Genomic DNA, 22,957 nt, shown 5'->3' with positions numbered 1-22,957 from the left:
GGGCTTCTATCTTTCTTCTGATCCTTTGGTCTAGTTCTATCACTGACTATTTAGTTGTTCAACCGTTCAACCTGTGGGCATCTATTTGATTATTGAAACTTTGTTTTTCCTATCATCTCAGACGTCCTGTGGCTCCAAACTTCAGTTCCATACTCATACAGCTTTTTCCAACATTTCCCAGCTGTACCACTTGGGGACGGCTGGAGATGTTACCACAGACTGTGTATCAGATAGGCGGGGTAAAATCCATCTTCCATGAATGCACCGAACATATTCTTATTTAAATGGCAAACACTTGCATTCAGAAATGAAACACCTACTTTGAAGCAGAAGCTGCTCTGAGGAATAGACTGCCATCCATCTGGGCAAAACAGGAGAGGGGATGCTGTTGGAGGAGGAGGAGGGGTGACTCCCTCCACCAGCTGCTTGCAGAGAAATGTGTTCGTTTCTTCACAGTTCAAAATATCCCATAGTCCAGCTGAAGTTCCTGTTGCCATGGCAACACAGCCTGACTCTCCTCCTTTATAAAACATAGAGTTGTTAAATCTTATTGATGACTACATCTTCTCAAAATATCTGCTTCTTATTTAAGAGCAACCTGTTCCCACTGTGTTTGGATACCAACAGCTCACAATGGCTCATGTGCATTCCCATTAAATCATTAAAGGATTTTTTTTTTAAATGTAAGTTCCTTTTACATTATGCTAGGAATCACTTAAAAATGCCCATCAAAGACCTAATGATACCAACAGACATGTGCAGTCCCAAGTGATCTTCTAGATGGAGTTACTGCAATGCCTGATCTAATCCCTTTAGCACAAGTGGAAAGTTGCATTACCCTTTCTGCTGCTTTATGCCAGAAGAGTTTCTAAACCACTTTTTAGCTTTCAAACCCCCACTTTGTGTTTCCCCAGAGCAGGAACTCAATGGCCCCCACAGCACTTACCAGGCATTCCCACATTCCAGTGAGTGAAGGTGACGGGATCTCCACTGGCCCACCTGAATGTCCCATGCTCTTCCACATCTGAAAGACCAATCCAGAAGTATTTTTCTGGTTTGAATCCAATTATGGAGGTCAGAAAAGCTTGTTCGTATCTGTGAAGAGTAAGCACCAAACTGCTGTATCACATTTTATCAGAATTTATTCATTCTTCAAACAGTTCATAGTAGCAAATCTGGTAACATTAAGGTGATTTGTCAATATGTATGAAATGAAGCAACGGTAATTGTCTTACTTTTGTAGTTCTAATTATCATACAAAATAACTTTTTTTTACATTTTTGCTCTTATGTCTCACATTTAGGACGATTCTATTCACCTTTTATACTGCACAATGAGCAACAAAAGCCAAACAATACTTGAGTTAATGAGTATATATTTCTCATTCTATATGAACAACAGCTACAGTGTTTTACTGAGCTTTATGATAAGGTCTAGGTCTTTAAATCTTGTTATTGTGGGGAAAAAAAATCTACTTTTATTCCAAAATGGGTACTCCTCCAGATCTGGGTGTTGCAAAGAAAGAAAAAAAAAAGGCTGAAAAGTTTGACTCCAGGATAAATAAATAGTTTCAGATTTATCTGTTCATTTTTGGTTCAAAAAGTTTTAAAACTTTTTGTCAATCTGGGGTTGTTGTGTGGCTGACCCAGTTTTTTAATTCCTGGAGGAAACAACAGTGCATGTAGTAGCAATGTCCTGAATGTATTGATGACCTAAAAGCCCCTGATGTATTATGCAATACTTCATTATCTCTACCTTAAATTTTCCTGGGAAAGAGTGGTGACACACTAGATATGAATAACTGTTAAGTAAGAAGACATTTCTGTTTAACTCTTTCATCCTGGTTACACACATCAAAGGACAGGAATTATGTTTCCATACCTGTCTCTCACAGTAGCCAGGTAACCTTTGTTTTCTTCACAAACTTTTTTGGCTTCTGAAAATGTTGCTGGCAGCTGCACCAAGGAGTAACAGTAAAAACCGTGCTTCATCCAGCCCTGTCAGTGTCGAAGCAGAGATGTGCAGAGAGGCAGTCAGATTGCACAGCTTTGTGCACTTCCAAAACCCACCTTAGTACCACACCCCAAGTGAAAACTGATATCAAAGGCCATGAAAGAAACCAAGAGGCTAATCAAACATAGCTTTTGTAACCATAACTCTGTGTCTTGTCCCTTGATACAGGACACACAAGGGGTCTTTGCAGTGAGCTGTGGTTATGCCTTGGGGCTGGCAACTGCAGTCACAGCCGCTTTGCAGCTCCCTGTGTAAAGCTTGCTCTGCCTTCTCATTGCCTAATAAGCTGTTGCAGTAGCTCACAATCTGCAAAACAGTTATCTCAAATATTCCTGATTGTTGTGGCAGATTGATAGAACTGAGAAGGCGCGCAACCCATGACACGTGAGTTACACCCTGAAAAGATTGCAGAGAGTGGCTTTTATGGGTGCAGTTACCAGTTCTGCAGTAGGAGAGAGCTGAGTGAAGTGTACTTGTAAGGGAATAAAAAAAAAAGTCAATCTACATTTCAGTTAAATAAAGCAGAAGTTTCCCTTTAAGTATCAATACATATGAAATTAACAGTTTTCTAGGCTCCACCAAGAACAGTCAAAATAATTTACTCTTGTCATAGTTATTATCATGGGAGTGAAAGTAACTTCCAATCACCTTTTGCTGCTTTTGTTTTACACTTACTTTCTGGCAGCCTGGGTAGGTAACTTCAACTTCCCCTGGTTCTTCAGCCAAGGGTTTCCTTTTGCAGATGTAGCCAAATTTCATTTCACAAGCACTGTCAGCCCAGGATCCATCCTGGGTAGGGTAAGAAGAGACCAAAAAGAGGAGTGAAAGATAGATACAATTCAGATCCAACAAGAATATTCACCATCCTCAGAAAGAACCTTTCTCTCTTCCTATGGCTGAGACTGTTTCAGCTTTCTTCCTTGCCTTGTTTTTTCTCCAAAACTCCCAAATACGTACAGTAAGGGCCACATTTCCTCAGAGGTGTGAGAATGAGGGTTGGATATATTCAAGATGCCGGGACTGATGAGAGCAGGAAGGAAACATTCTATTCCTCTCTATTCTCACCAGCATAGCATCAATTATGTTCATATAACCAGATGACTATGGCAAGGAAATGCTGGATAAACCAAACATAAAATATGAAAAATATGTCTTGTGTAAGTCTTTTTCCACAATATTACACTTTTTTTATATACTGAGTATAAAACAAGATAAAATTTGGTTTTGTGCCCCCAGTAATATGAACCTCCAAAGTTTTAGAGAAAAAGTTAGAAAGTTCCTGCTCCAAGAATCTATTCCTCTATGATCAATCACGTTCAATGTGGATGATGATTTATTTCAACCAATTTCAGATGGGAATTGTCTCAGAGAAGACTAAGTCTCCATGCAATGCACTGCTTCTGGTGCATCACACACCTTCCTAGATCTGGTCTCAAGTATTCCTCCACACTAAGATATCCTAAGTTAAACCAAGCTAATAAATATTTTTAAAACCAGCATTCCTCTTTCTGTCTTTTTTTTTTTTTTTAGTATCACAGATGTTTTCATTTTGAGGGGCAGAAGGACAGAAGAAAGCATGAGAGTGGAGAAGGGATTTTTACCTCTCCCTTCATAAGGATGCAGTTTGCCTTATTCCAAGTGTGGGTTGGCTCTCCATGGTGCCATTTGGTATAAGTCACAGGTGTGCCATCGCTCCATTCAAAGTACCTTTGAACCCTGAAGTCATTTAGGCCAATCCACAGCTCATCATCTGGCTCTGGGAACACAAAATTAATTGTAGGTATGGATATTTCTTACAATGGAATAATTACATCTCACACCCACTTTTGACTGAAGAACTTAAAGAAAATATAAAATCATGGTTACAATGATTGAATGAATAATAGCAACAGTATAATCCCAGATTAAAAAAAGTGACCTGAAGGAATACTCACTGTACCCAAGCTGTGACACTGTAAAACTGTACTCTTCAATATTATGAATACTCGCCAGCTCTCCATCTTCTTTTCTACAGGAAGACTGGGCTTCTTTCCATATTTTTGCTGTTCTATAAATTCTGTAGCAATGACCTGCGTAGGGCACCCATTCCCTGGGGCACTTAAAATGCCTTGAATCACCTAAAAAAATTATGTCATTAATGATCAGCTCTATTCAGTGTTTTATTTACATCAAAAAGAAAATTACCTGCACTAATATGAATTTGAAATATTGGAGCACATACTGGAAGAGGAAAGAATCCAAAGTCTGAGGGTACAAAAATTACAAAACAAAGTTTTCCCTCCCATTTATGCTTGGAGCTCCCAAAAAACTATTTTACAGGATTAAGTAAATACAGAGTAATTTGGCATGCAAATGTACAGGACACAACTCCACATTAAATCTCTCTCAGTGAGGCTCTGGGTACAGAGAACAGCCATGTTCCACAGAAAAGGGCCTCTTTTCCTACTCTATCTTGGTGAATTTTGTAGATTTTTTATATTTTTTTCTCTGGAAACACCAGGTGTTCAGGAGCTGGTTGGAGCTCCCACACAGCCCAAATCATATATCAAAGAGTCCAGACACAATCATGTTGCACCAGAAATGTTATGCCAGAAATTCCAGCTACACAGAAATGCCGTACGCTTTGTTCAGCACTTATTTCTTGGTATAAATTTAGTATGGCCAGCCCACCTTCCATTGCTGGAAATGTTCACATCTGCTGCACCTACAGAGAGAACTGAAGAGGGGAGGATGTGTGCCCAGCATTGGAATATGGTCAATCTCTTTGTCTGATGCTCCCTGGACATGGTTTGGACCTGGGCAAACTTGTACTCCCCTAAGCAACATCCAGACATGGTTTGGAGGTTAGCAGGGTCAGAAACTTTTCCAAGTGAACTGCCTGGATGCAGCCAGAAATACAGGATATGCATGTGTCATGCATTCCCTGAGCTACATAATCTTGTATACTCAAATATTTAAGTGGAGTGTGAAGTTAATTGCATGCTGGGAAATCCCAGGTGAAGCAACTTCACACCTATTTCTTCACTTAGATAAGACCTAGTCTGCCTCAAGTGGAAAGGGAATTCAATTGGAGAAAGTTTCCAGATGCATATTCTGATTTTCTTCCTTTGAGAATAGAATAAAAAGGGCCACAGAGAGGAGGGGAGCATGAACTCTTGCTCACATCTTTTAGCAGGACATTGGTTTAGAGTGTATTTCAGAGCAGAGGATATTCATCAGTATTTCATGGTCTGGATAACATGGCTAAACACCTAATCCTGCCTGCTTTGGAACCCTGGGCTCTTTTCCAAATGATGAACAACATTTAGATGTCATCTTTAAAATGAGCCAGAAAATTAATGTGTTCTCAGTATTTGACCCAGGTCAACGAGCATTATCCTTTTGTTTTGACAACATGATGCCATTTCATATATGACATCCTCACAATATTTCTCACTGCATGTAAAAGTAGCCTTAGATTTTGACCAGTGTACCTGAGGTGATGGTGAAAAAATCCAAGGAGGTGTTTCTCTTCTGGCAGATATATCCCAGTTTCCGATCACACACCTGGTTTTCCCATTTGCCATTCCTACCTTGGAAGGTCCCACATATTTTTCCAGATTCCACAGAGGGACTTCCTTTAAAAAAGACGAAGAGAATCCTTCTGTTAACAGTGAAACTTTTCATCTCTTCACAGGAGGGAATGTGCAAGACTTTTGCAGCTGCAAAGCCACCGGAGTATTATTCTTTAAAGTGATAAATCTCAAGAGATGTGACAACAGGGCATTGCCAGGGATGGGAGGGGGTGGGGAGGAAAGGGGAGGGAGGAAATTTCGGCCCAGATGTTAATCATCATTGAAGAAAAGTGCACTTACCTGGAGCCCAGTTGAGGTATCTGAAAGGACTTTCCCCAGTCCACTGCCAGCCACTGTCAAGTGCATTGTAGAGACCAGTCCAGAGCTTTGCATTGATGCCCAGGTCACTAGTGAGGCCTAAATGGCCAAAAGAAACAAACAGTCAGGCTATTAAATGCCTATGATTTTTTAAGTTATTCAAGAAAACTGGAAATAATATTTTAAAGCATGAGGGATTTATTTTTTATACAGGTTAGATTATTTCCATTAATTTAATACAGGTTTGTGTGAGAAAAGGGCAGCTCCTTTAAGAATGTCACTGAGACATATTTTTATGAGATGAATGTAAGTATCCATGTTAAAGACTTCAAGCTGACTTACATTTTAAAAACAGTGCATTACTTTTTGTTATATTTTAGGGTTTTTTTACTTTACCTAATAAATACATTTCTTCACGAAGGTCTGCGATACTTAATAATTCTGCATTCTGCTGCTGGCAGCTTTTTCTTGCTTGGTGCCATGTCAAAAGTGATTCTGAGTTTATCTGATAGCGGGTTTCTGTCACAGGATTTGTTTTCCAAAAGTTATTGTGGGTCGTGTCTATAAAAGATGTAAATATTTGCTTCAGACTAAAACTATGTAACTGTGTGATTTGATAATTTTTATATACATTTGGCCTCACAAAAATATACTTTTTCTATTCAATATTAACAATGTCATTTACATATGGAATTATTTATCCCTAAAACGCTAATTTTTACATTGACCCCGTTTCTTTTTATTTATACAGCTCATCTACTTCTCTCACATTTCAGTCCACATGAACCCACTCACTGACATATTTTATCTCTACAAGTATTTCTCTATTCACCATATAGAAGTTTTCTTACATTCAGACTCCTCTTATGCTCTTCCAGACCACCCAATATGACAGAAATTATAGATTCCACATAATCACATGTGAAGTGGGGATGAAGGGGTAGGGAATTAGTGTTGGGGTTACTGGAAAGCTGTGTTGTATTATTTGTAGGTGTATGGAAGCACTGGAGCACTGAATGCACGTGAAGGTCACTGCCTGTGTCCTGCACCCTTCCCTTCAAGCCCTCGTGTTCTCTCCTCCATCCTATAATACACCACAGTCTCCTGGTGTATCTCACCTTCCTCATCCACTGCACTTCCTTCTAGGAAGGAACCCTTCCAGTCCTAGGGTTTTTCTCTTCCTTTATCCATCAGTGCCAATCACCACCCTCAGAATACTCCCTCTATGTTCCAGTCTTGGGAACACGGTAGGACAGTGAGAGTGAGGAGCAGATGCCTCATTTCCTCGTTGCATGGCTCACCAGTGGACTAGGCGAGCCAGAATTCAGCTCACTGTCCAATGCTACTTCCACATCCCAAGGAGATTTTGACCACAAGAGTGGATGACACTTTTGCTTAACAGCTTTCCTGAGATTTTTATAAATAAATTACCTTTTAGTGGGCAGTTTCCAAACAACTGGTCTTTATCAAAATCTGAAGAAGTTGCACACCAGAGAGAGTCTGCATCATTCCTCCGAGGGATGCATTCAGCATACCATTTCCCCTGGTGCTTAAAAGGGAACACACAGGGTGCACCAAAGGCATTTCCTCCCAGTGTATAGATGTCTATGGAGAGAAGCAGAGATCAACACTCAGCAGTCAGCTGGCATCGGATGCTCACCACAGTGACATTCACAGGCAGCTTTCCATGGACAAAGCTGAGTCATGCAGGGCTCAACACACCAGGATTTTGTTACCCCGAATCTTTACAAGGCTGTTGTGACAATCAGGTATGACTATGGAAAATATTCAGAACTAAGACTCTCAAACACTTAATTGGGCCTCAAACTAATTTCTGTTTAACTTTGTCATGCCGTTGCTTTCTGGACTACTGTGTCAGAGGTCCCTGTGACTCAGCCTCTCCCATGGCATACACACTTCTGTCCTTAGATAATGTATATATTCTCTTTTTCTTTTCCCCTTGCATGGTTGAAAAACTTGGAAAGGACAGATATCACAATATTTTTATTTGTCTTCACAAGAGGAAGTTATATCTTATATTTGCAAGGACTCTGCTAGGAAGTGATACTTCCATCACTATCCATCACTAATTTGCTGCTGTCTGTACAAAATTATGACTAACTTCATTCTGGTGGAACAGCTGTAGCGTACAACAAAAATTCATTCCATTGTTATTTAAATTCCCAACCTACCAGTGTCACAATAGAAAGGAGATTGATTACTTGATCCTGAATGCCCCCTCTACATAGCCCAAGAGCCATGAAATTGTAGGAAAAGGTGATCTTACTCTCTAGTGGTCTTTTCCCAGGGTGATAAAACATTGCATCCTGAACCATTAGGCACCATTTTTCCTTTTGTTTTTTTCTACTTTTTCGATTTACTAGGCCTGGGAAACACTAGGTAAATGATGTTAATGGGGGATTCCATCTATCTAAACTAGAAATTAACTTCTTAGAGATCATTAGTGGTCAAACCAAATAAAAGCAACAAAAAAAACAAATATAACACAATCATCTCTTCTACAAATTGTTCAGACGTATTTTAAAACAGTCCTAGATTTCCTTTTGCTGTTGCTGTACAAACAGAATTTGCTTTCTTCCTTGATTACATAATAGGCCTTCATCATTTTATTTTATCACTTGAAAGAATTGCACTTTACAAGTTATGCAGAAATGTATACAGCTGTATTTGCTGAAAAGTATACAGATATATTCACCTTTCATTTCTACACCCTACTTATAATTAGCTGCTCTGCTGATGTCACTAAGAAAGTGGTTGCTGCCTGTCAGGCAGTCAGTGGAATGCTTTGTAGGTGAGGCAGTCAAGTTACCAAAACATAGAGATGGAATTTCAGTACTCACCCTCATAGCGCTGAGAGCACACGCTGTCTGCACTTCCACGGATTCTCCACCTGCTCCCTTTGCTGGATTTGGATAGCCTGACCTTCTTCCCCTTGCCCTTGCCATAGTTGAGAAACAAATCCTTGCCATGGGTTGCAAGTGTCTCATTTCTACATTCCCACCACTGAAGTTCATTTGTCCTGTTGCAGGATTCCAACGTGATGGCAGCCTCATCGTCCTTGGCAAGCACCCCCAGGCACAGCTTGAGTGCCATGCTCAGCAGCTGTGTGGGAGACACCCACCTGAACTTTTGAAACTCATCATGCTCATCACAGGTGGTAGTTATGACTGAGCTAGAGTTCTGAGCTTGGGCACAGAGCTTGTTGTCTTCATTGTAGATTGAAAATATTCCCCTAGCTATAAAATAAAATGATAATGCAAACATTTGAGGAGAGGTTTTGTAGGAGATAAAGTCAGTTAGTTGCTATAGAAGAGTCTGCTACCAAAAGAAACCAAAAAAACCCCACAAAACGAAAATACCCAAACTAAAAAAATAACCCAAAAGAGTATATGTAGTTCACAGAGAAAGAAATCAAGGGAGGTTAATCATTGGTATGAAGGATATTTATGAAAATATTCTTAAATTGAAAAAACACAAAAGTTGAAAATACAGCTCTTTTGATAGAAATTGCTCTTCTTCATATCCCTCCTGAAACCACGGTGGTCTCAAAATGCATGTCAAAATAGACCTTCACCACATTACATTTCATCATTTCTTCAAAGTTCCACCATATCATATTGAAATGGGCTTTAATTTTGCAAGTAAAAGGACTATTTTGCTTTAAAGCCATTAAAAATGGTTTATATATTCAAGATTTAAAATTTTTATATTTGGCCAAAATGACATTGTGGTTTTCAGCTCACCAAGAAAGTGGTGTATTTTTCATTTTTGGTTAATTATCTTGGAAATTTTTAGCAGCTGTGCAAAAGGTCATTTCTTCACAGAGTTTTATTTGTAGGTTTCTCAGGAGGGAAGCCACAACTTGCAGCATCATCAGTTCTGAGCACAGTTAAACTAAGCCAATATCCTAAGTGCTATTAGTAACTACATTTGTAAATAGAAATGTGAGACACTACACATCAGGGTTTTGTTTCTTAAGATCACATTCAACAAAAAGCCTGTTCCAAATCTTCACTCTTTTTGCAGTTCAACTTGCATCGCTTTGCTCCCTTCTAAGTGACAGGCAACATCATCCAGCTCCCTCAGCTGTGCCACTGAGTTTTACCCAAGGTTTCTCACCAAGGCCAGAATACTTAAGTGGGCCTTCATAACCCTCCCATCCAAAGCTTCCAGGGAGTTGTTGAACTGCCTTGATGGTGTTGCTCTGAAAGGTTACAGACCAGAACAAGCCAGGCAGCATTTTCCCTGACAGAGCTCTCCTGCTGCAGTGGTTCTTAGGAAGGTTAGCAGAGGATAGGTTAGAGCTGGCTTGGTCTCACCCCAAAGCATGCACAGCAGAAATTGTCCTGTGGTGAATTTGACCAATGGTCCATTGGCTGGTCCCTGCTGCCATTCAAACAATGGCACTGGGCTCCCAGACTTCTCTAGCTGGGAGCTTCCCGTGGAAAAGATACAGTGTCATTTTTCTTCCTCTCAGCAGTAGGAGGGTGTGAAATCTAATAGATGGAGGGGATTTTAAGGTCCTTCCTGAAGCTCTCAGCTTGGAAACAGGATTTTGATATGCACTGATCAGTATGCTATGGTCTATATGAGCTGCCAAGAAACTCAAAGCACACATCAGCCAGTAGCTCTGTGCATGCTGAGCCTTCACTGCCCTGTACTTCTGAGCTCTTCTAGCCTCTGATGGAGTAAGGTGAAATCAGCTTTTTCCTGCATTCAGCTTTCTCAGAGAATCAGCACTGCCAAGGTTATGCCCACATCTGTTGGCATATTCCTTTCACTCATATACCTCATGTGGAAACCTGGGTTAAGGAAAGAGAATGCCTATGCAGATACCACCAAACTTCAGAACTGAAGAAAAATTACTCAAAGTACATGCTGTGACTAGATCTAAATTCACTGCCCACTTAGGGAGATATCTAGAACTCATGTTAAAGAACTTGAAAACCTCCACACTCAGCAGAGGACAAAGACTTACCAGACATTTGTAGAGATGTACTAATGGAGAGAAGAAAAATCAGGGGCAAGTAGAGAGACATGGCAAATAATTCACTGCTTTCTTCCCTTCACCTCGTATTGACGCTAAAGACCAAATCAGCGCCTTGCAAGAAAACCCCTCTGCACTGGAGTGGATTAACAAACCCTTTTTAAGACCCAACAGATACAGGGAAGTTCTGAACTTCAAATAAGGAACTGTGTCATGTCACATGAGTAATTTTGAAATAATACATTAATGAGTGAACTTTGCTTTCTAAGCTAGTTTTTCTACTGTATAAAAGTTTGCCATGGAAATATGAGATCTAACAGGTAACATCTTAGTGTGGATTTTTTAAGTCATACCTTATAATTCAGAATCATTATTTTTACAAAAAGGTGAGATTACTGCCTCAGCTGCAAAAATAAACAAAAGAAGTAAAAAAGAAGAGAAAGATTTGTCTATATCAATACATGATTGAAAAAGCTAGAGTACAATGCAGTACTGTGAAAAATTAGCTGGGACACCATGCAATTCAAGTAACTATGGCCTTGGATTCAGAAAGGACCAGAATTTTCCATGCCTGCAATTCCACAGAAAAGAAAAAAAGCTGTAGAAAGTCAAATCTGTGTCCTTCAGGAGACACTTATTCTTTCTTTTGCTCCATTCTCGATTACATGCAGGAGTAATTACCCAATGGACAGCAACAGCTGAAGAAAATTGGGAAAGAAACCACACAATTCTAGGAAGAAGAGAACCTGTAACTGGAAAATACTGGATTTTCAATTATTGCTAGTGAGGAAAACTGAAGTGATGAGGAGTACTGCCCCATTTTTCATCCCACTAGTCTGTGAAAGTTTTCAACCTGTAAAGGGTACAGCCTACAGCATTCAGACAAAATTCTGATGTTTACTTTGATAAACCTTTCTCCATGAGAGTTTAAAGAGCTCAAAAAACTTAAAAGTCAGGGAAGAGAAAAGGGACTCCTGCGGAAGCTTTGTGACAGTTTTTGCTTATGGTCTTTGAAAATTTTCATTTCTGAAACCACCAGGAAAAGCTGGTGTGGGGTGCCTTCCCCAATATTGCATGTGCAGCAAAATTGCTGCTGTTTCAGTTACTGAAAACCCTGGGCACTCACATGAAGATGTGGAATTTTGCTTCTATTACTCTATCTCAGATGCAGATGAACAACCCACTGGGTCTAAAAAGGTATACAGGGAATTAGAGTAGAACTAAGCCACAACAGTGAGGGAGAACAGTGGGACCTGAAGGCCAGCAGACACAGCTAGAGCAAAGCCATGCACAGAAGGGAGCCTGAAAAGGATACTGAGATGTGAGGAAAGTGGAAGAAATGAGGGCTGCTCCAAAAAGCAGCAGAATGCAATTACTCAGTAAGTTATGATCCATATGTAAGGATGGCTGCCCTGAGTCTGTAGTCAAGCATTCTGGTACTCCCCAACACTGGTGTGCTTGAATATGAAACCTCAGTTTTCCAACTTTCCTTCCTTCCTTGTTCAGGAGCAAGAGAAATGTTTCTTGTGGTTCTGCTGTATAAAACATCTCAGAATATCCAAATCTACCAGGAGGCAACAATTACAACAGAGAAAAATAAACTGGTTCTGCTCTGAACAAAGATCAGTGGTTGGTGAAGGACTGGTACTGATAATCTGTTGAGAGAGGCTGAAAAAGAGTAAAACATACTACAGTCAGCTTTACCTAAGTGTTTATGTCTTTGAGCAGATTGCATCAGAGCCCACAAAGTGGAAAGAAAACCAGAGGATTGCAAAGATGTGCTCCAGGATCTGCCATTTGGCAAGGCACTGCCTGGCATTTTAAAAGTGGCGAGGAACAAAAGCTGCTGGGGTTTGTGTTGAGTCAGCGTTGTTCCTTTGGCAATCTCTGCTCCCGGGCAGGAAGTTACACTCACAGTGTGCACATTCACCACCTTTCTTCTGAAGTCCGAACTTTTTCAGAGAAAAGGGGAAATGAGAATTAAACACAAGGGAATCAAGAAACATTGCAATGTGAAGAGACAAAACTTTACATGCTATTGAATACTGCCATCAACTCATTCCTCAGATGCCCACAGAAATGCATGGGTGAGCCCATCCAGGTTCAACTGGATGCTTTCCTACAGAATCTAAATAATTCATTTTCAAAAAAAAACTTGTATTAAAATATGGAAGCAATTTTGTGATCATTTAGCCTGCCATAACTTGATATAAGATTTCAATCCGGAATCCCCACACATAGCACAATCACAGTTTCCGAACTATAAACATTTATTTCTTTCAAAAATACATACTCTAAACCTCAGCAGAAACATTCTAGCCTTAAAAAAAAAAAAAAAAGAGTGAACAACCTTTCCATTTTTTTATTTTCATGCTACATAATCAATGATTTTTTCTTTCTTTTTTCTAAACCTCCTGATGAAATACAAGAAATCTAGTCCGTATCAGAGGATTATAGATATGAACTATTAGAGATCAGTTTAAAATTTTATTTTTCTATTCATATTCACTTGTTCATACTATTCATCATCTTGTTTTTCAAGGAATTATTTTCCTTGTTTTTACAGCAAGTATATTTCAGAAAAGCAAGAACCCAATACTTCTGTGAATGTGTATATACATGTATATATGTATGTAAAATACAGCCTGAGACCTCCCTTAAGTAGTGTCATCTGCTTGGGAGACAAAGTAAGAGATCACAAGAGCAATAGTTTGGTTCTAAGGCACCTGACAAACCCCAGTATGAATAGCAGTCAGTAGTAGAAAATGGTTGAAAGATTTAGTGAAGGATCAGAATATAGAAAATATAAAATTATAGTGTGTCCATATGAACATGAATCATTTCCAATAAAACACATTTATTTTTTCCAGTCAAATAGAGAAGCGTATTTTACCTATCTCTGTTCCTAGGTAAAAGCCTTCCATTTTATCCTGTATTAATTAGATATTGTTTAAAGTGTTCAAGCTTGTTTGTTTCTCCACCTTCTATTCAAAAACTTGTTAGAGTTTCTGTATAAAGTATCAGTGCTCATCTTCTGCTTACGACATGGAACGGTAATGATTTCCTGTGCTAAAAACGCTACTGTTTCCATATTAATCTTTTTAATGGGAAATTTTCTTCAATTCCATTGTATTGAAATAGGAGGGACTGTAAACCATGCAGTTTAAATTTTCTCCTCTTCTGAAAATCTTTCAAGTCTTTTTCACTCACTCTTTCTAAAATGAGCAGGCTAAATAGCTCTGTCTTCAGAGCAGGGCTTCCAATTCGGGACCTTCTCTATTTTTTCTGTACCTGTTTGGACAGTAGAGCAGAACTGACACAGCATTTCACAGAAGCAACTACATCTACTGCCAGCTATCAACTAGCATGGCATTTTTAATTCTCTTCAACTCAGAGATGATGATGGATTTCAGGAAGAATAAAGGGATGAATGAGCTCAGGTATCCAGGCTCCATTAGCAGGATTCCCTCCTTGACACTTTTCAGTGATGTACTTGATGAGTATGGCAAAGAACCAGAAATGAGCCATCCCCTCTATTTTTATCTTCTTTGCAATCATGCCTTTGCATATGTGCATGGGAATACAGATTATCTGAAAGAAAGGCTCAGTGCACAGATACCATTTTAAGATTGTGCAGGGCCCCAGAACAGGACTGATCTTCTTTTAGGTAGAGTCTACGCCTGTCTGTTGTTTGCTCAACAGCCAGCACAGTGAGGCTGGGATTCCGGTCAGGCTCTCTTAGCTTTTCAATGTCCCTTTCACATAAATTTCTACCTGGCACCACTTCTCCACATAACTGACACAACATGACCCTTAGCCTCATCAATCAGTCAGTCAAGAGTTTTCTGTCATGAGCCACATCAGATGGCATAAAAAAATCATTAGAAGTACTGGCCCTTGAAAAAACATGCTTAAAAAACTGTGCATTAAAAATGGATCTAGCAGTAGGAACAGAGCAAGGAAATAACTGGGAGAAAGCAAGCAGAGCCAGAGAAAAGGAGTTCCTGGACAAATCCCATTTTACCTACATATGTCTGTAATTTAAGATTTTTACTAAATCCCTCAGCTCACATTTTTGTTTTGTCTTTAAGCAGATCATCCTGGGACAGATTCAGGAAAATACGGTTAATATAATACTTGACCACAACATTTGATGGTAATGTTCTCTCACAGGTATCATCTCCTTTTTCATGTTACAGTGTCTTATATAGATGAGACTTTAAGATGAAAACCTATTTTAAAAAGATACTTTTTATCAAAGATAGTTATCATTTATTTCACAGAGCAAAATCTGAAACCACAAAATCAATTCAATCCTTGCAAACCTTTGTATGCAAGTGAGGAATCATGCATGATTTACATTTTACAGGATCTACAAAAATCAGGAATATAAACTCCTTGGGGAATCTAAGATGTCCATAAATAGTAGCTGATTTAACCATTTTAGAAAGTAAATAAAATCAGTAGTAACTATTACATTGATAAAGCTAAATTGTTCTTGACTTGCAGCACACACCCCACAAAACTATGCTACTTATTGAGAATCTGTGAAGAGCAGTACCAACATGTGATCACCATAACAGCTATCCAGAAACCTTCTGCTCCTAGAGACCTAGAGAACATGCACAGGCAACTTTCCTCCCTCTCCTCAGTAACTGTTGTCCTGATAAGAAGGAAGTTTTGCCATGACTTTCATCACCTCTCACCAACAAACCCACTTGTGGCCAGCCAAAACTGGCAGCTAATACAAACCGCATTTTTCCACTCCAGAGGCCTGCCTCCAGACTTCACCTGATTAAATCCTAGAATACACAAATTACAAGAACTACATTCTTGATTTTCTGTGTTGTATGAAGCTGTGGGAACTGAAATAAAGTTCTTTTTCCCCACATGGTTCAAAGCGGATGCGCCCAAATACAGACTTATCATCTAGTAAGTATGCTTGTAGTTAAGTCCATGGGAATACTTGAAAGATGGCAGAATTAGAAGATGTTTACTGAATAGCTTTGCGTATCTGTTCAATAGCATGGTTTGAAATAAATCTGATGCAGAAACTTCAAATCTTTTGTGTGTTCCTCAAGTACATTTATCTATATTTTACTTTCTTTATTGTATACATTTCTATTGTTCCATTTAATATTTAGTCAACATTATCACTTTTCTTAAGATGCACATTCACCAGTGTGATCATCACATCCTGAGATCTGAAATCTTACACCTTATATAATGGCTACAAAGTAAAGTATCTGCAGTGCATGACAGTACACACACACAGAAACAGGCTATTACAGTAATTGCACATGAGAAAATACCTTTGGCTTAATTCTAGCTGCATAATTTTAATAAAACAAGGCACATTTTATTTTATTACATTACATTTTATATTACATATTACATTACATTTCCTTTTGTTACATTACAGTGTTGCATGTTCATTCCGTTCTATGTTGGTCACAAGATCCTTTGTGTCACTAATTCCAGGAACTGCATCACCATTGAAATACAAATTATTCTCAAAGCTGTCATTTGTTGGCAAGCAACTCTTTCTTCTTTCGTAGAAGAGATAGCCTGCAAGGCCACTTCCAACTAGGATGATGACAACAACAATAACTACAACTCCTGTTTTGCTGTGGTTCAGGGTAGAAGCCTTCTCATCTTTCGTCATTGCTGAAAACAAATAGGAAGAAATCAAGAGAATGCCACATAATCTTTATCTGATTACTGGAAACAAGTTCTTCAGAATGCATGATCTTTAAAGGAAAAGTGGTTCATTTGTTTCAAAGTAACAAGAGACAAAGGTAGCAACATAAAATAACTTGGTTTTAAATCCTAACTTTGCATCCTATATCACAAATTTTTTTTTTTTAGATCTGCATTTGGATACCAAATGGAGTATATTGTACACTATTAGGAAACAGTATCATCCTAGGAAACAGGTACAGTGCTTGGGTATATCAGAAAATTTAAGAGACGTAATACAGAATAGAATTTTTTGGTTTATGATCTTATGTTGTACTAGTTTTTTCTACTTGAAAGACAATATTCTTACCCATTGTAGGTATTTCAGCTGGTGGCATTTCAGATACTGGTGGCATTTCAGTTTCTGGAACTTGAAAACATTGAAAAAAAATTGTGTTTTTGTATTATTACTTTATTTATTTCTACATTGTTTATTATCTATTTCTATATTTGGAACATACTGAAAATCATGTTCAGATAAATATATGGTAACACAAACCACTAAATACTTAAAACACTTGGGTTTTGTTCATTCAAAATTATATACACTTAAGGCATAGCACAATGGTCTAGTTTTTCTGGTCTCACACGCAGTTATTTACATAAACTAGCAGAAAAGAAAAAATATCAAAAGGCTCCATGGAGACTGATCCAGACATCAGAGTGAAACCACAAGAAAATCTATACAGCATCTTGAGGATAGACATGGTCAAACATAATCCTCAATATAATTAAAATTTCTTGCAGTACTTGTTATACAAACATAGCACATGTACTAAATTTGGCTGCCAAGAGACTTTGATGGCTTATCTGCATTGACACTTGAAATCACTCATGAACTTCAAAGTGTCCTAGCAGGTATCACATCCAAACTAGAAAGTTTGTAGCTCATTTAAATTTTAACATCTGGACCATGAAATCTGGCTTGCTGGGTAAATGGGCCATCATTTAAGATTAAGGTCTTTATTTTGCCATGTGGACATAAAATCATTGGTTTATAACTAAATCTTGAATCAATGCATCATGTTTCATTCCGAAAAAGGTGAGCTCAGAAATTTAAATTATTTTTACCAGTCCCCACTTATATTTTTTCCACAGTGCCGCCCAGTGACAGAACAGAGCCAGTGGACATCACTGTGCCACACAGGAGGTTCCCTCTGAACATAAGGGAACACTTCTTCACTGTGAGGGTGACTGGGCACTGGCACAGGCTGCCCAGGGAGGTTGTGAATTTCCATCCTTGGATTGTCACTACAGGCCCTCATAAGAAGTCCCTCTCCAGCTGTCTCGTGAGCCCTCTTTAGGTTCTGAAAGGTGCTCTAAGGCCTCCCTAGAACCTTCTCTTCTCCAGGCTGAGCACCTCCTCACTTACGAAGGTAGATGCTTTATGGAATAGACCTGCTACAGAGCTCTCCAATTACTGTGGTAAAAATTACCTCAATAAATGGAACAGTAAACAGCATCTATTCTATGGGAAGACTTCAGTCACATTTTTGTGTTTCAGTGTCTTCAGAAAACAGGAAACATAACCATCAATAGCCAGTGCAACTCAGTTAAACCATGCTTCTAACGCTCCATTAGTCTATAGCTATTTAATAGTTTGTTTAAATTCTGCACGTGGAGCATAGTCACAGTTCTGAAAAACTATGCCAAGAAAATCTGCATTTCTATGACAAAGTAGGACTAGATTGTGTCCTGTTTTGGGGTGAGTGTCTATATAATCCTTGCATTGACACTGGAATTAGGCTGAATCCATGACATTCCAGATCAGGAGACCAGACTGGCTGAAGCTAATCCTAGAAAAAAGTAACTAGTTTTCATCTGCTTCAGCTCTTTGCAATGGCTCAGCATCAAAACAAGTGAATGCCAGTAGCAGCACAAATAGTTGAATTGAATGGTCAAAAAGGAACGGTGGCCATTTATTTTAACACTTGGTACCCACGCCTATGAATTTTTGTTGATGACAATGCAAAAAGATAGATGAATAGACTCTGAAAGGGTGGTTATACTGAGATTTTGCAGTATTTCCTGTAAAAGATACACTCATCATTACAAGCATTTGAATAAGTAAGAATAATTTTGCATGAGAACAAATTTACAGAAAGGATAGCAGAATTTCTCTCATTTCCAGTATTGTAGAGGAAGTGGGTATATTGCAGCTACTACATGCATTTTCACCTTCTTAGGAAGCATAAATAAGAGACTTTGGTATCGCAACACATGCTGAAAGAAATTATTATCATGACTTTTAGGAATACATATGCACTAGATACCCTTACTGACAAATTTGCACATTCAGTTGTGTCAGGACACCTTCAGTTTAACACATTCAAACTATGCTATTTGCTTTCCTTTTAGTTCATCCATCTTTTCACAACAGGAGGACGCAGAGACAAAAGATCCCAAGCTGTTAAATAATTCACACTTCATAAATACTCAATTCATAGAACCGCTACGTCATACTCAGAAAACGTGCACATGAGACTGGCAGAGGGAAATAAACAACAGCTACTCCACAGGCAGAGCAGAGGGGGTACCCTAAGGAATATATTTGCATATAGATGAGACAAAATTGTGTATGCAAGACATGGTCCTTACATTGTGATTGCTCAACAATTATCAATAGAAAACACGCAAACTTGTTAAGTGTGTACACTAGGTACGGTCAAGATATGAACACAGTCTTTTAAAAGCAATTCTTAAGAGACTTGAGCACTGTCCAGAACTCCTACTTTCTGGTAAGAGTCATTCTATCTCTTTGTTGGCAAGGAAGTGTGTGTGCATCCTTTGGCATTTATAAAAACTCAGAACCCCCAGCTAAAATGCATTGTGTGTAACAAGCACCAATACTATCACACAAAGAGCATACTCCATACATAAAACTAATTCATAAATGCAGCACTTACTTTTTGGCTTTTTACAAATATATCCTTTGTAGGAAGAGCAATAGATATTATTCCAATACCCAGAGTTTGCATACATTTCAACGCAGTGCTCATTTAGTTGAGCAGAAGGTTCTCCGGCATTCCAGTTGACAAAATTCACTGCAGTGTTGTCTAGCCACAGCCAATCTCCTAGTTGAAAAAACATCAAATATGAAAAAAAAAGATAGTATTAATTTACATATTGACACCTTTACATGCTCCATATTTATTGCCTTTGTGAGAAATTTATTTGTCACCACTTTTGGAGACACACCATCAAACTATTTACTTCTGCCACAACTTGTTACCCCTAAGTTTTTATGTAAATGATACAGTGATCTTCCATTTTTGGAAAACGGCAAATGAATCTGGCTCATGGTGTTGCAAAGGCAAGACAGTTCCAAGAAGAATCTCCCACAAGTTATAGCAATGGTGCAGTGTCGATTATTTATTCTGTTTATAGAAAGTAATTATGTTAAAATATAACAACTTCACTAGAATGCCCTGATTTCAGTAATTTGTAGGAAGGTTTGGTGTTACTCTTTCCAAAGCCCACACTGAAGTCTTTTTAAGCCAAATTTTATTCCATTTGTTTTCCAGTTTCTTCTCCTTTCAACAAGCTTTACACAGACAATTTTTCTTTTTCCTTCCAAAATCTTGTGATCATTGTTGTTCAGCTATGCTTGGGACTTTCTGCTTCTTCCTTCCTGTTCCTTTTTTCTTTCTTTCTTTTAATAGGGCTATTTATTTAGAATAAGTGTGCCCCTTGTGACTATAAGTTGTACTCAAGCAAATTCTTAGACTCAGCAAGAAAGTTGTATTTTGGTTTCTTATAAGATCTACATATTTTGCATTTGTTTTGGGTTTTTTTTTTATAATTCCTGACACCCTTTGTGTGAGAACATGACATCTGAATATGATTTAGATACACACATAAAGGTATGAAATTTAGTTATGCAGTTATGCTGAAATCGCTATAATCATTGTCTAGAGCTATAAAGAAGAGCTGCTCTAGAAACACTTCAAAAAACATTTTTTGTGTCAATTGACCATGAGTAAACCTCAGCTTTCCTTTATGTGTCATGCATATAAATCACTACTCTCAAATTCTTTCCTTCACTAAAAATTTTCACGATTCCTGATTAAGATTCAAGCAATGTAATTGAAAAGTTTTCTTCTCCCTAAAAAGTCTATCATTCAAGTGCTTGGGTAGGCAGTTGTAAAAAAAATCCTCCAAAACTCAAAGCCCCACCTCAAGTCACCTGAACTATTTTGCAACCCTGCCACTGACAGTTATACCAGGACTTTTTACCTGAACAATAAAAGACTGAACTTTAAAGTCTGTCGTAAAAATAGATCTATCTAATTAAATACTGACTGTATTAATGAAAAAGAAATAGTTACCAAATTTAAGATTTAATTAAAACATTCTATTGCCTATTATGTCTTGCTTTATCTTCCTTAAAGTGAGGCAGAAAATAGAAAAACTTGTGATACACAATTCCAAAGACACAATCTTCAACTGAAGCTCTTCTGAGGGCCAGCTGTAACTAAAATGAGAGACTGGTCATTCCAGGATGGTGATTCCAAAGACTAAAGGTGATGTTAGCCACATTATTCTCCAGCTCAAAAATTGAAGCATCTCAGCGAAAGACACATGGATCCCTGGCCTACTCACATTTGAGAAGAACCATTTGTCTTTGGCTCGACTCCAGACACAGTCTTCTCTGTATTCTGCTATATGCACCTTTGTACCTTACTTTGTTGTGAATTACTTTTCTTCCTATAAGGTGAAGTTTCTGTGCCTGGTCTTTCTGTTATGTATTATTGGTTATTTCTTGATTGCAATTTACCAGCTTCCCCTATGACAATAATACAGTAAATTTTCTAATTTCGTTACATACATATTGCAGAAGTATAATGTGAAATTTTCAACACTCATGTAAAACAACTTGCAGTAATTATTCACTAAGGAAAAAGACGTTCAAAGTAAAGAAAGTACCATCAACATTTCTGTACATTCCTGTCCAAAATGTTGATGTTTTCCCTTCAAGTGGTTCAAGGTTGTAGGTCAGAAAGCTGGCTTCAGCTGGGTCTTCAACCGAGACCAAAGTGGCACCTGGAAGACACAGGGAAAGACAAATCTCTTAGAAATGTTTCACAGTGGAAAGCATCCTCATTGTCCTGTCAACAAACTCGTTCATGAGAGCCCAGGAACCTCTCAGGAGTGCCAGAAAAGAGAGGGAGTCTTCTCACCCAGTACCAGGTGCCTATATTTGCCATGGGTTTCACTGGCAGGTTTACTATCAGTGAAGGCCTAGGGTGCAATTCACCTGACCACGTCAGTATGTACTTCCAGGGAAGATAAAGCTATAATCAGTTCCACTGGCAGAGTTAATGAGATCTCTGCATAACCTAATGGGAGACCAGACACCATTGCCACCAATGCTATAGACAACAATGCTACAGACATATGAAGCCCAGCATAATCAATCTTCATCCCTTTCCCAAAGAAGGAAGTTGAGAGAATGAAACTGCTCAACAGCCCTAGTTTACTCATATATTATCCAGACTAAAGAGCTGTAACTTTCACTCCAGTGGCATAAAATTCCTATAATCAAGGGGGAAATTAGATCAAAAATACAAAAGATATAAATTCCATTAAAATAAGCTTTAGTGACTGCTGTGGATGAAGCTGTTTATGCCCTATCAGGGTCAAAGTACAAGTTTTCCACTTTTATGATCTTCACTCCAGGCCACACAGCTCCTCTCATGCCTGGTCCCATACACGAGACACAGTGTGTGCCATTGGTACAGAGCTGTTTTCCATTTCCTCCCAAATTAAGGCAATAATTGGATGCAATTGTCTTGTCCAACACTTGAACCATCCTTGAAATCACAAAAACACATAATACATGTTCAGCTTCCTACCGTTAGGAAAACAAGTCAGGAATATGTGCTCATAAAGTAGGATACTCACCTAGTCGAAGACATTCTAAAGAGGCCTGGGCCCAGTTTCTTGAAGATGAGGATTCAATGTAGTAGCAATGACCTCGGAAAGGGATCCAAGATCTGTGTCCTTCTGATTCAGGGCACTTTCCTGGAAGCTGAGGGGGCTCGGTGGGAGCTTGAACTGATTAAACATAGTTAAAAAAACCATGTGACTACTCCCTGACATTCATTGCCTTTTGATTTTTGAGGTTTTTGATATTGCAAGTTTATTCAATAGCAGAATAAACAGCACGTAATGGGAGTCTAAGCTTTGCAAAATTTATCTAACATTACGGATATAAAGTGATTATTCACAGTCACACTAGCCCCTTTTTACTATTTGTTTGCCCTAATTTTAAAGTACAATTCAACCTATGTAACTTCTAATGATTTCATCTATTTAGCTCTTG

General features: G+C 38.5%; 2 protein-coding genes across 2 annotated transcripts in view; both read right to left on the bottom strand.

The window, feature by feature from the left end:
- LOC125327531 (macrophage mannose receptor 1-like) overlaps positions 1 to 11,061 on the bottom strand; it is a 32,075-nt gene extending 21,014 nt beyond the window's left edge. Inside the window, exons 1-12 of the mRNA XM_048307121.1 lie at positions 10,885 to 11,061; positions 8,747 to 9,142; positions 7,317 to 7,490; positions 6,282 to 6,446; positions 5,868 to 5,984; positions 5,487 to 5,630; positions 3,948 to 4,130; positions 3,615 to 3,769; positions 2,689 to 2,802; positions 1,882 to 1,997; positions 947 to 1,095; positions 321 to 520 (exon numbers count right to left, since the gene is read on the bottom strand). Of these exons, the coding sequence (XP_048163078.1) occupies positions 321 to 520; positions 947 to 1,095; positions 1,882 to 1,997; positions 2,689 to 2,802; positions 3,615 to 3,769; positions 3,948 to 4,130; positions 5,487 to 5,630; positions 5,868 to 5,984; positions 6,282 to 6,446; positions 7,317 to 7,490; positions 8,747 to 9,142; positions 10,885 to 10,945 (1,974 nt within the window). The 5' untranslated portion in view covers positions 10,946 to 11,061. The remainder of the gene's footprint in view (positions 1 to 320; positions 521 to 946; positions 1,096 to 1,881; positions 1,998 to 2,688; positions 2,803 to 3,614; positions 3,770 to 3,947; positions 4,131 to 5,486; positions 5,631 to 5,867; positions 5,985 to 6,281; positions 6,447 to 7,316; positions 7,491 to 8,746; positions 9,143 to 10,884) is intronic.
- Positions 11,062 to 13,145: 2,084 nt separating this feature from the next.
- The window catches only part of LOC125327524 (macrophage mannose receptor 1-like), a 61,003-nt gene continuing 51,191 nt past the window's right edge, over positions 13,146 to 22,957 (bottom strand). The window contains exons 26-30 of the mRNA XM_048307110.1: positions 22,537 to 22,689; positions 21,559 to 21,675; positions 19,539 to 19,706; positions 16,943 to 17,002; positions 13,146 to 16,560 (exon numbers count right to left, since the gene is read on the bottom strand). Coding sequence (XP_048163067.1) covers positions 16,310 to 16,560; positions 16,943 to 17,002; positions 19,539 to 19,706; positions 21,559 to 21,675; positions 22,537 to 22,689 — 749 coding nt within the window. The 3' untranslated portion in view covers positions 13,146 to 16,309. The remainder of the gene's footprint in view (positions 16,561 to 16,942; positions 17,003 to 19,538; positions 19,707 to 21,558; positions 21,676 to 22,536; positions 22,690 to 22,957) is intronic.

The sequence above is a fragment of the Corvus hawaiiensis genome, chromosome 1 (assembly GCF_020740725.1).
Source record: "Corvus hawaiiensis isolate bCorHaw1 chromosome 1, bCorHaw1.pri.cur, whole genome shotgun sequence".
NCBI lineage: Eukaryota > Metazoa > Chordata > Aves > Passeriformes > Corvidae > Corvus > Corvus hawaiiensis.
Note: the sequence above shows the minus strand (reverse complement) of the source record. Positions and strands in the feature narration are given on the sequence as shown.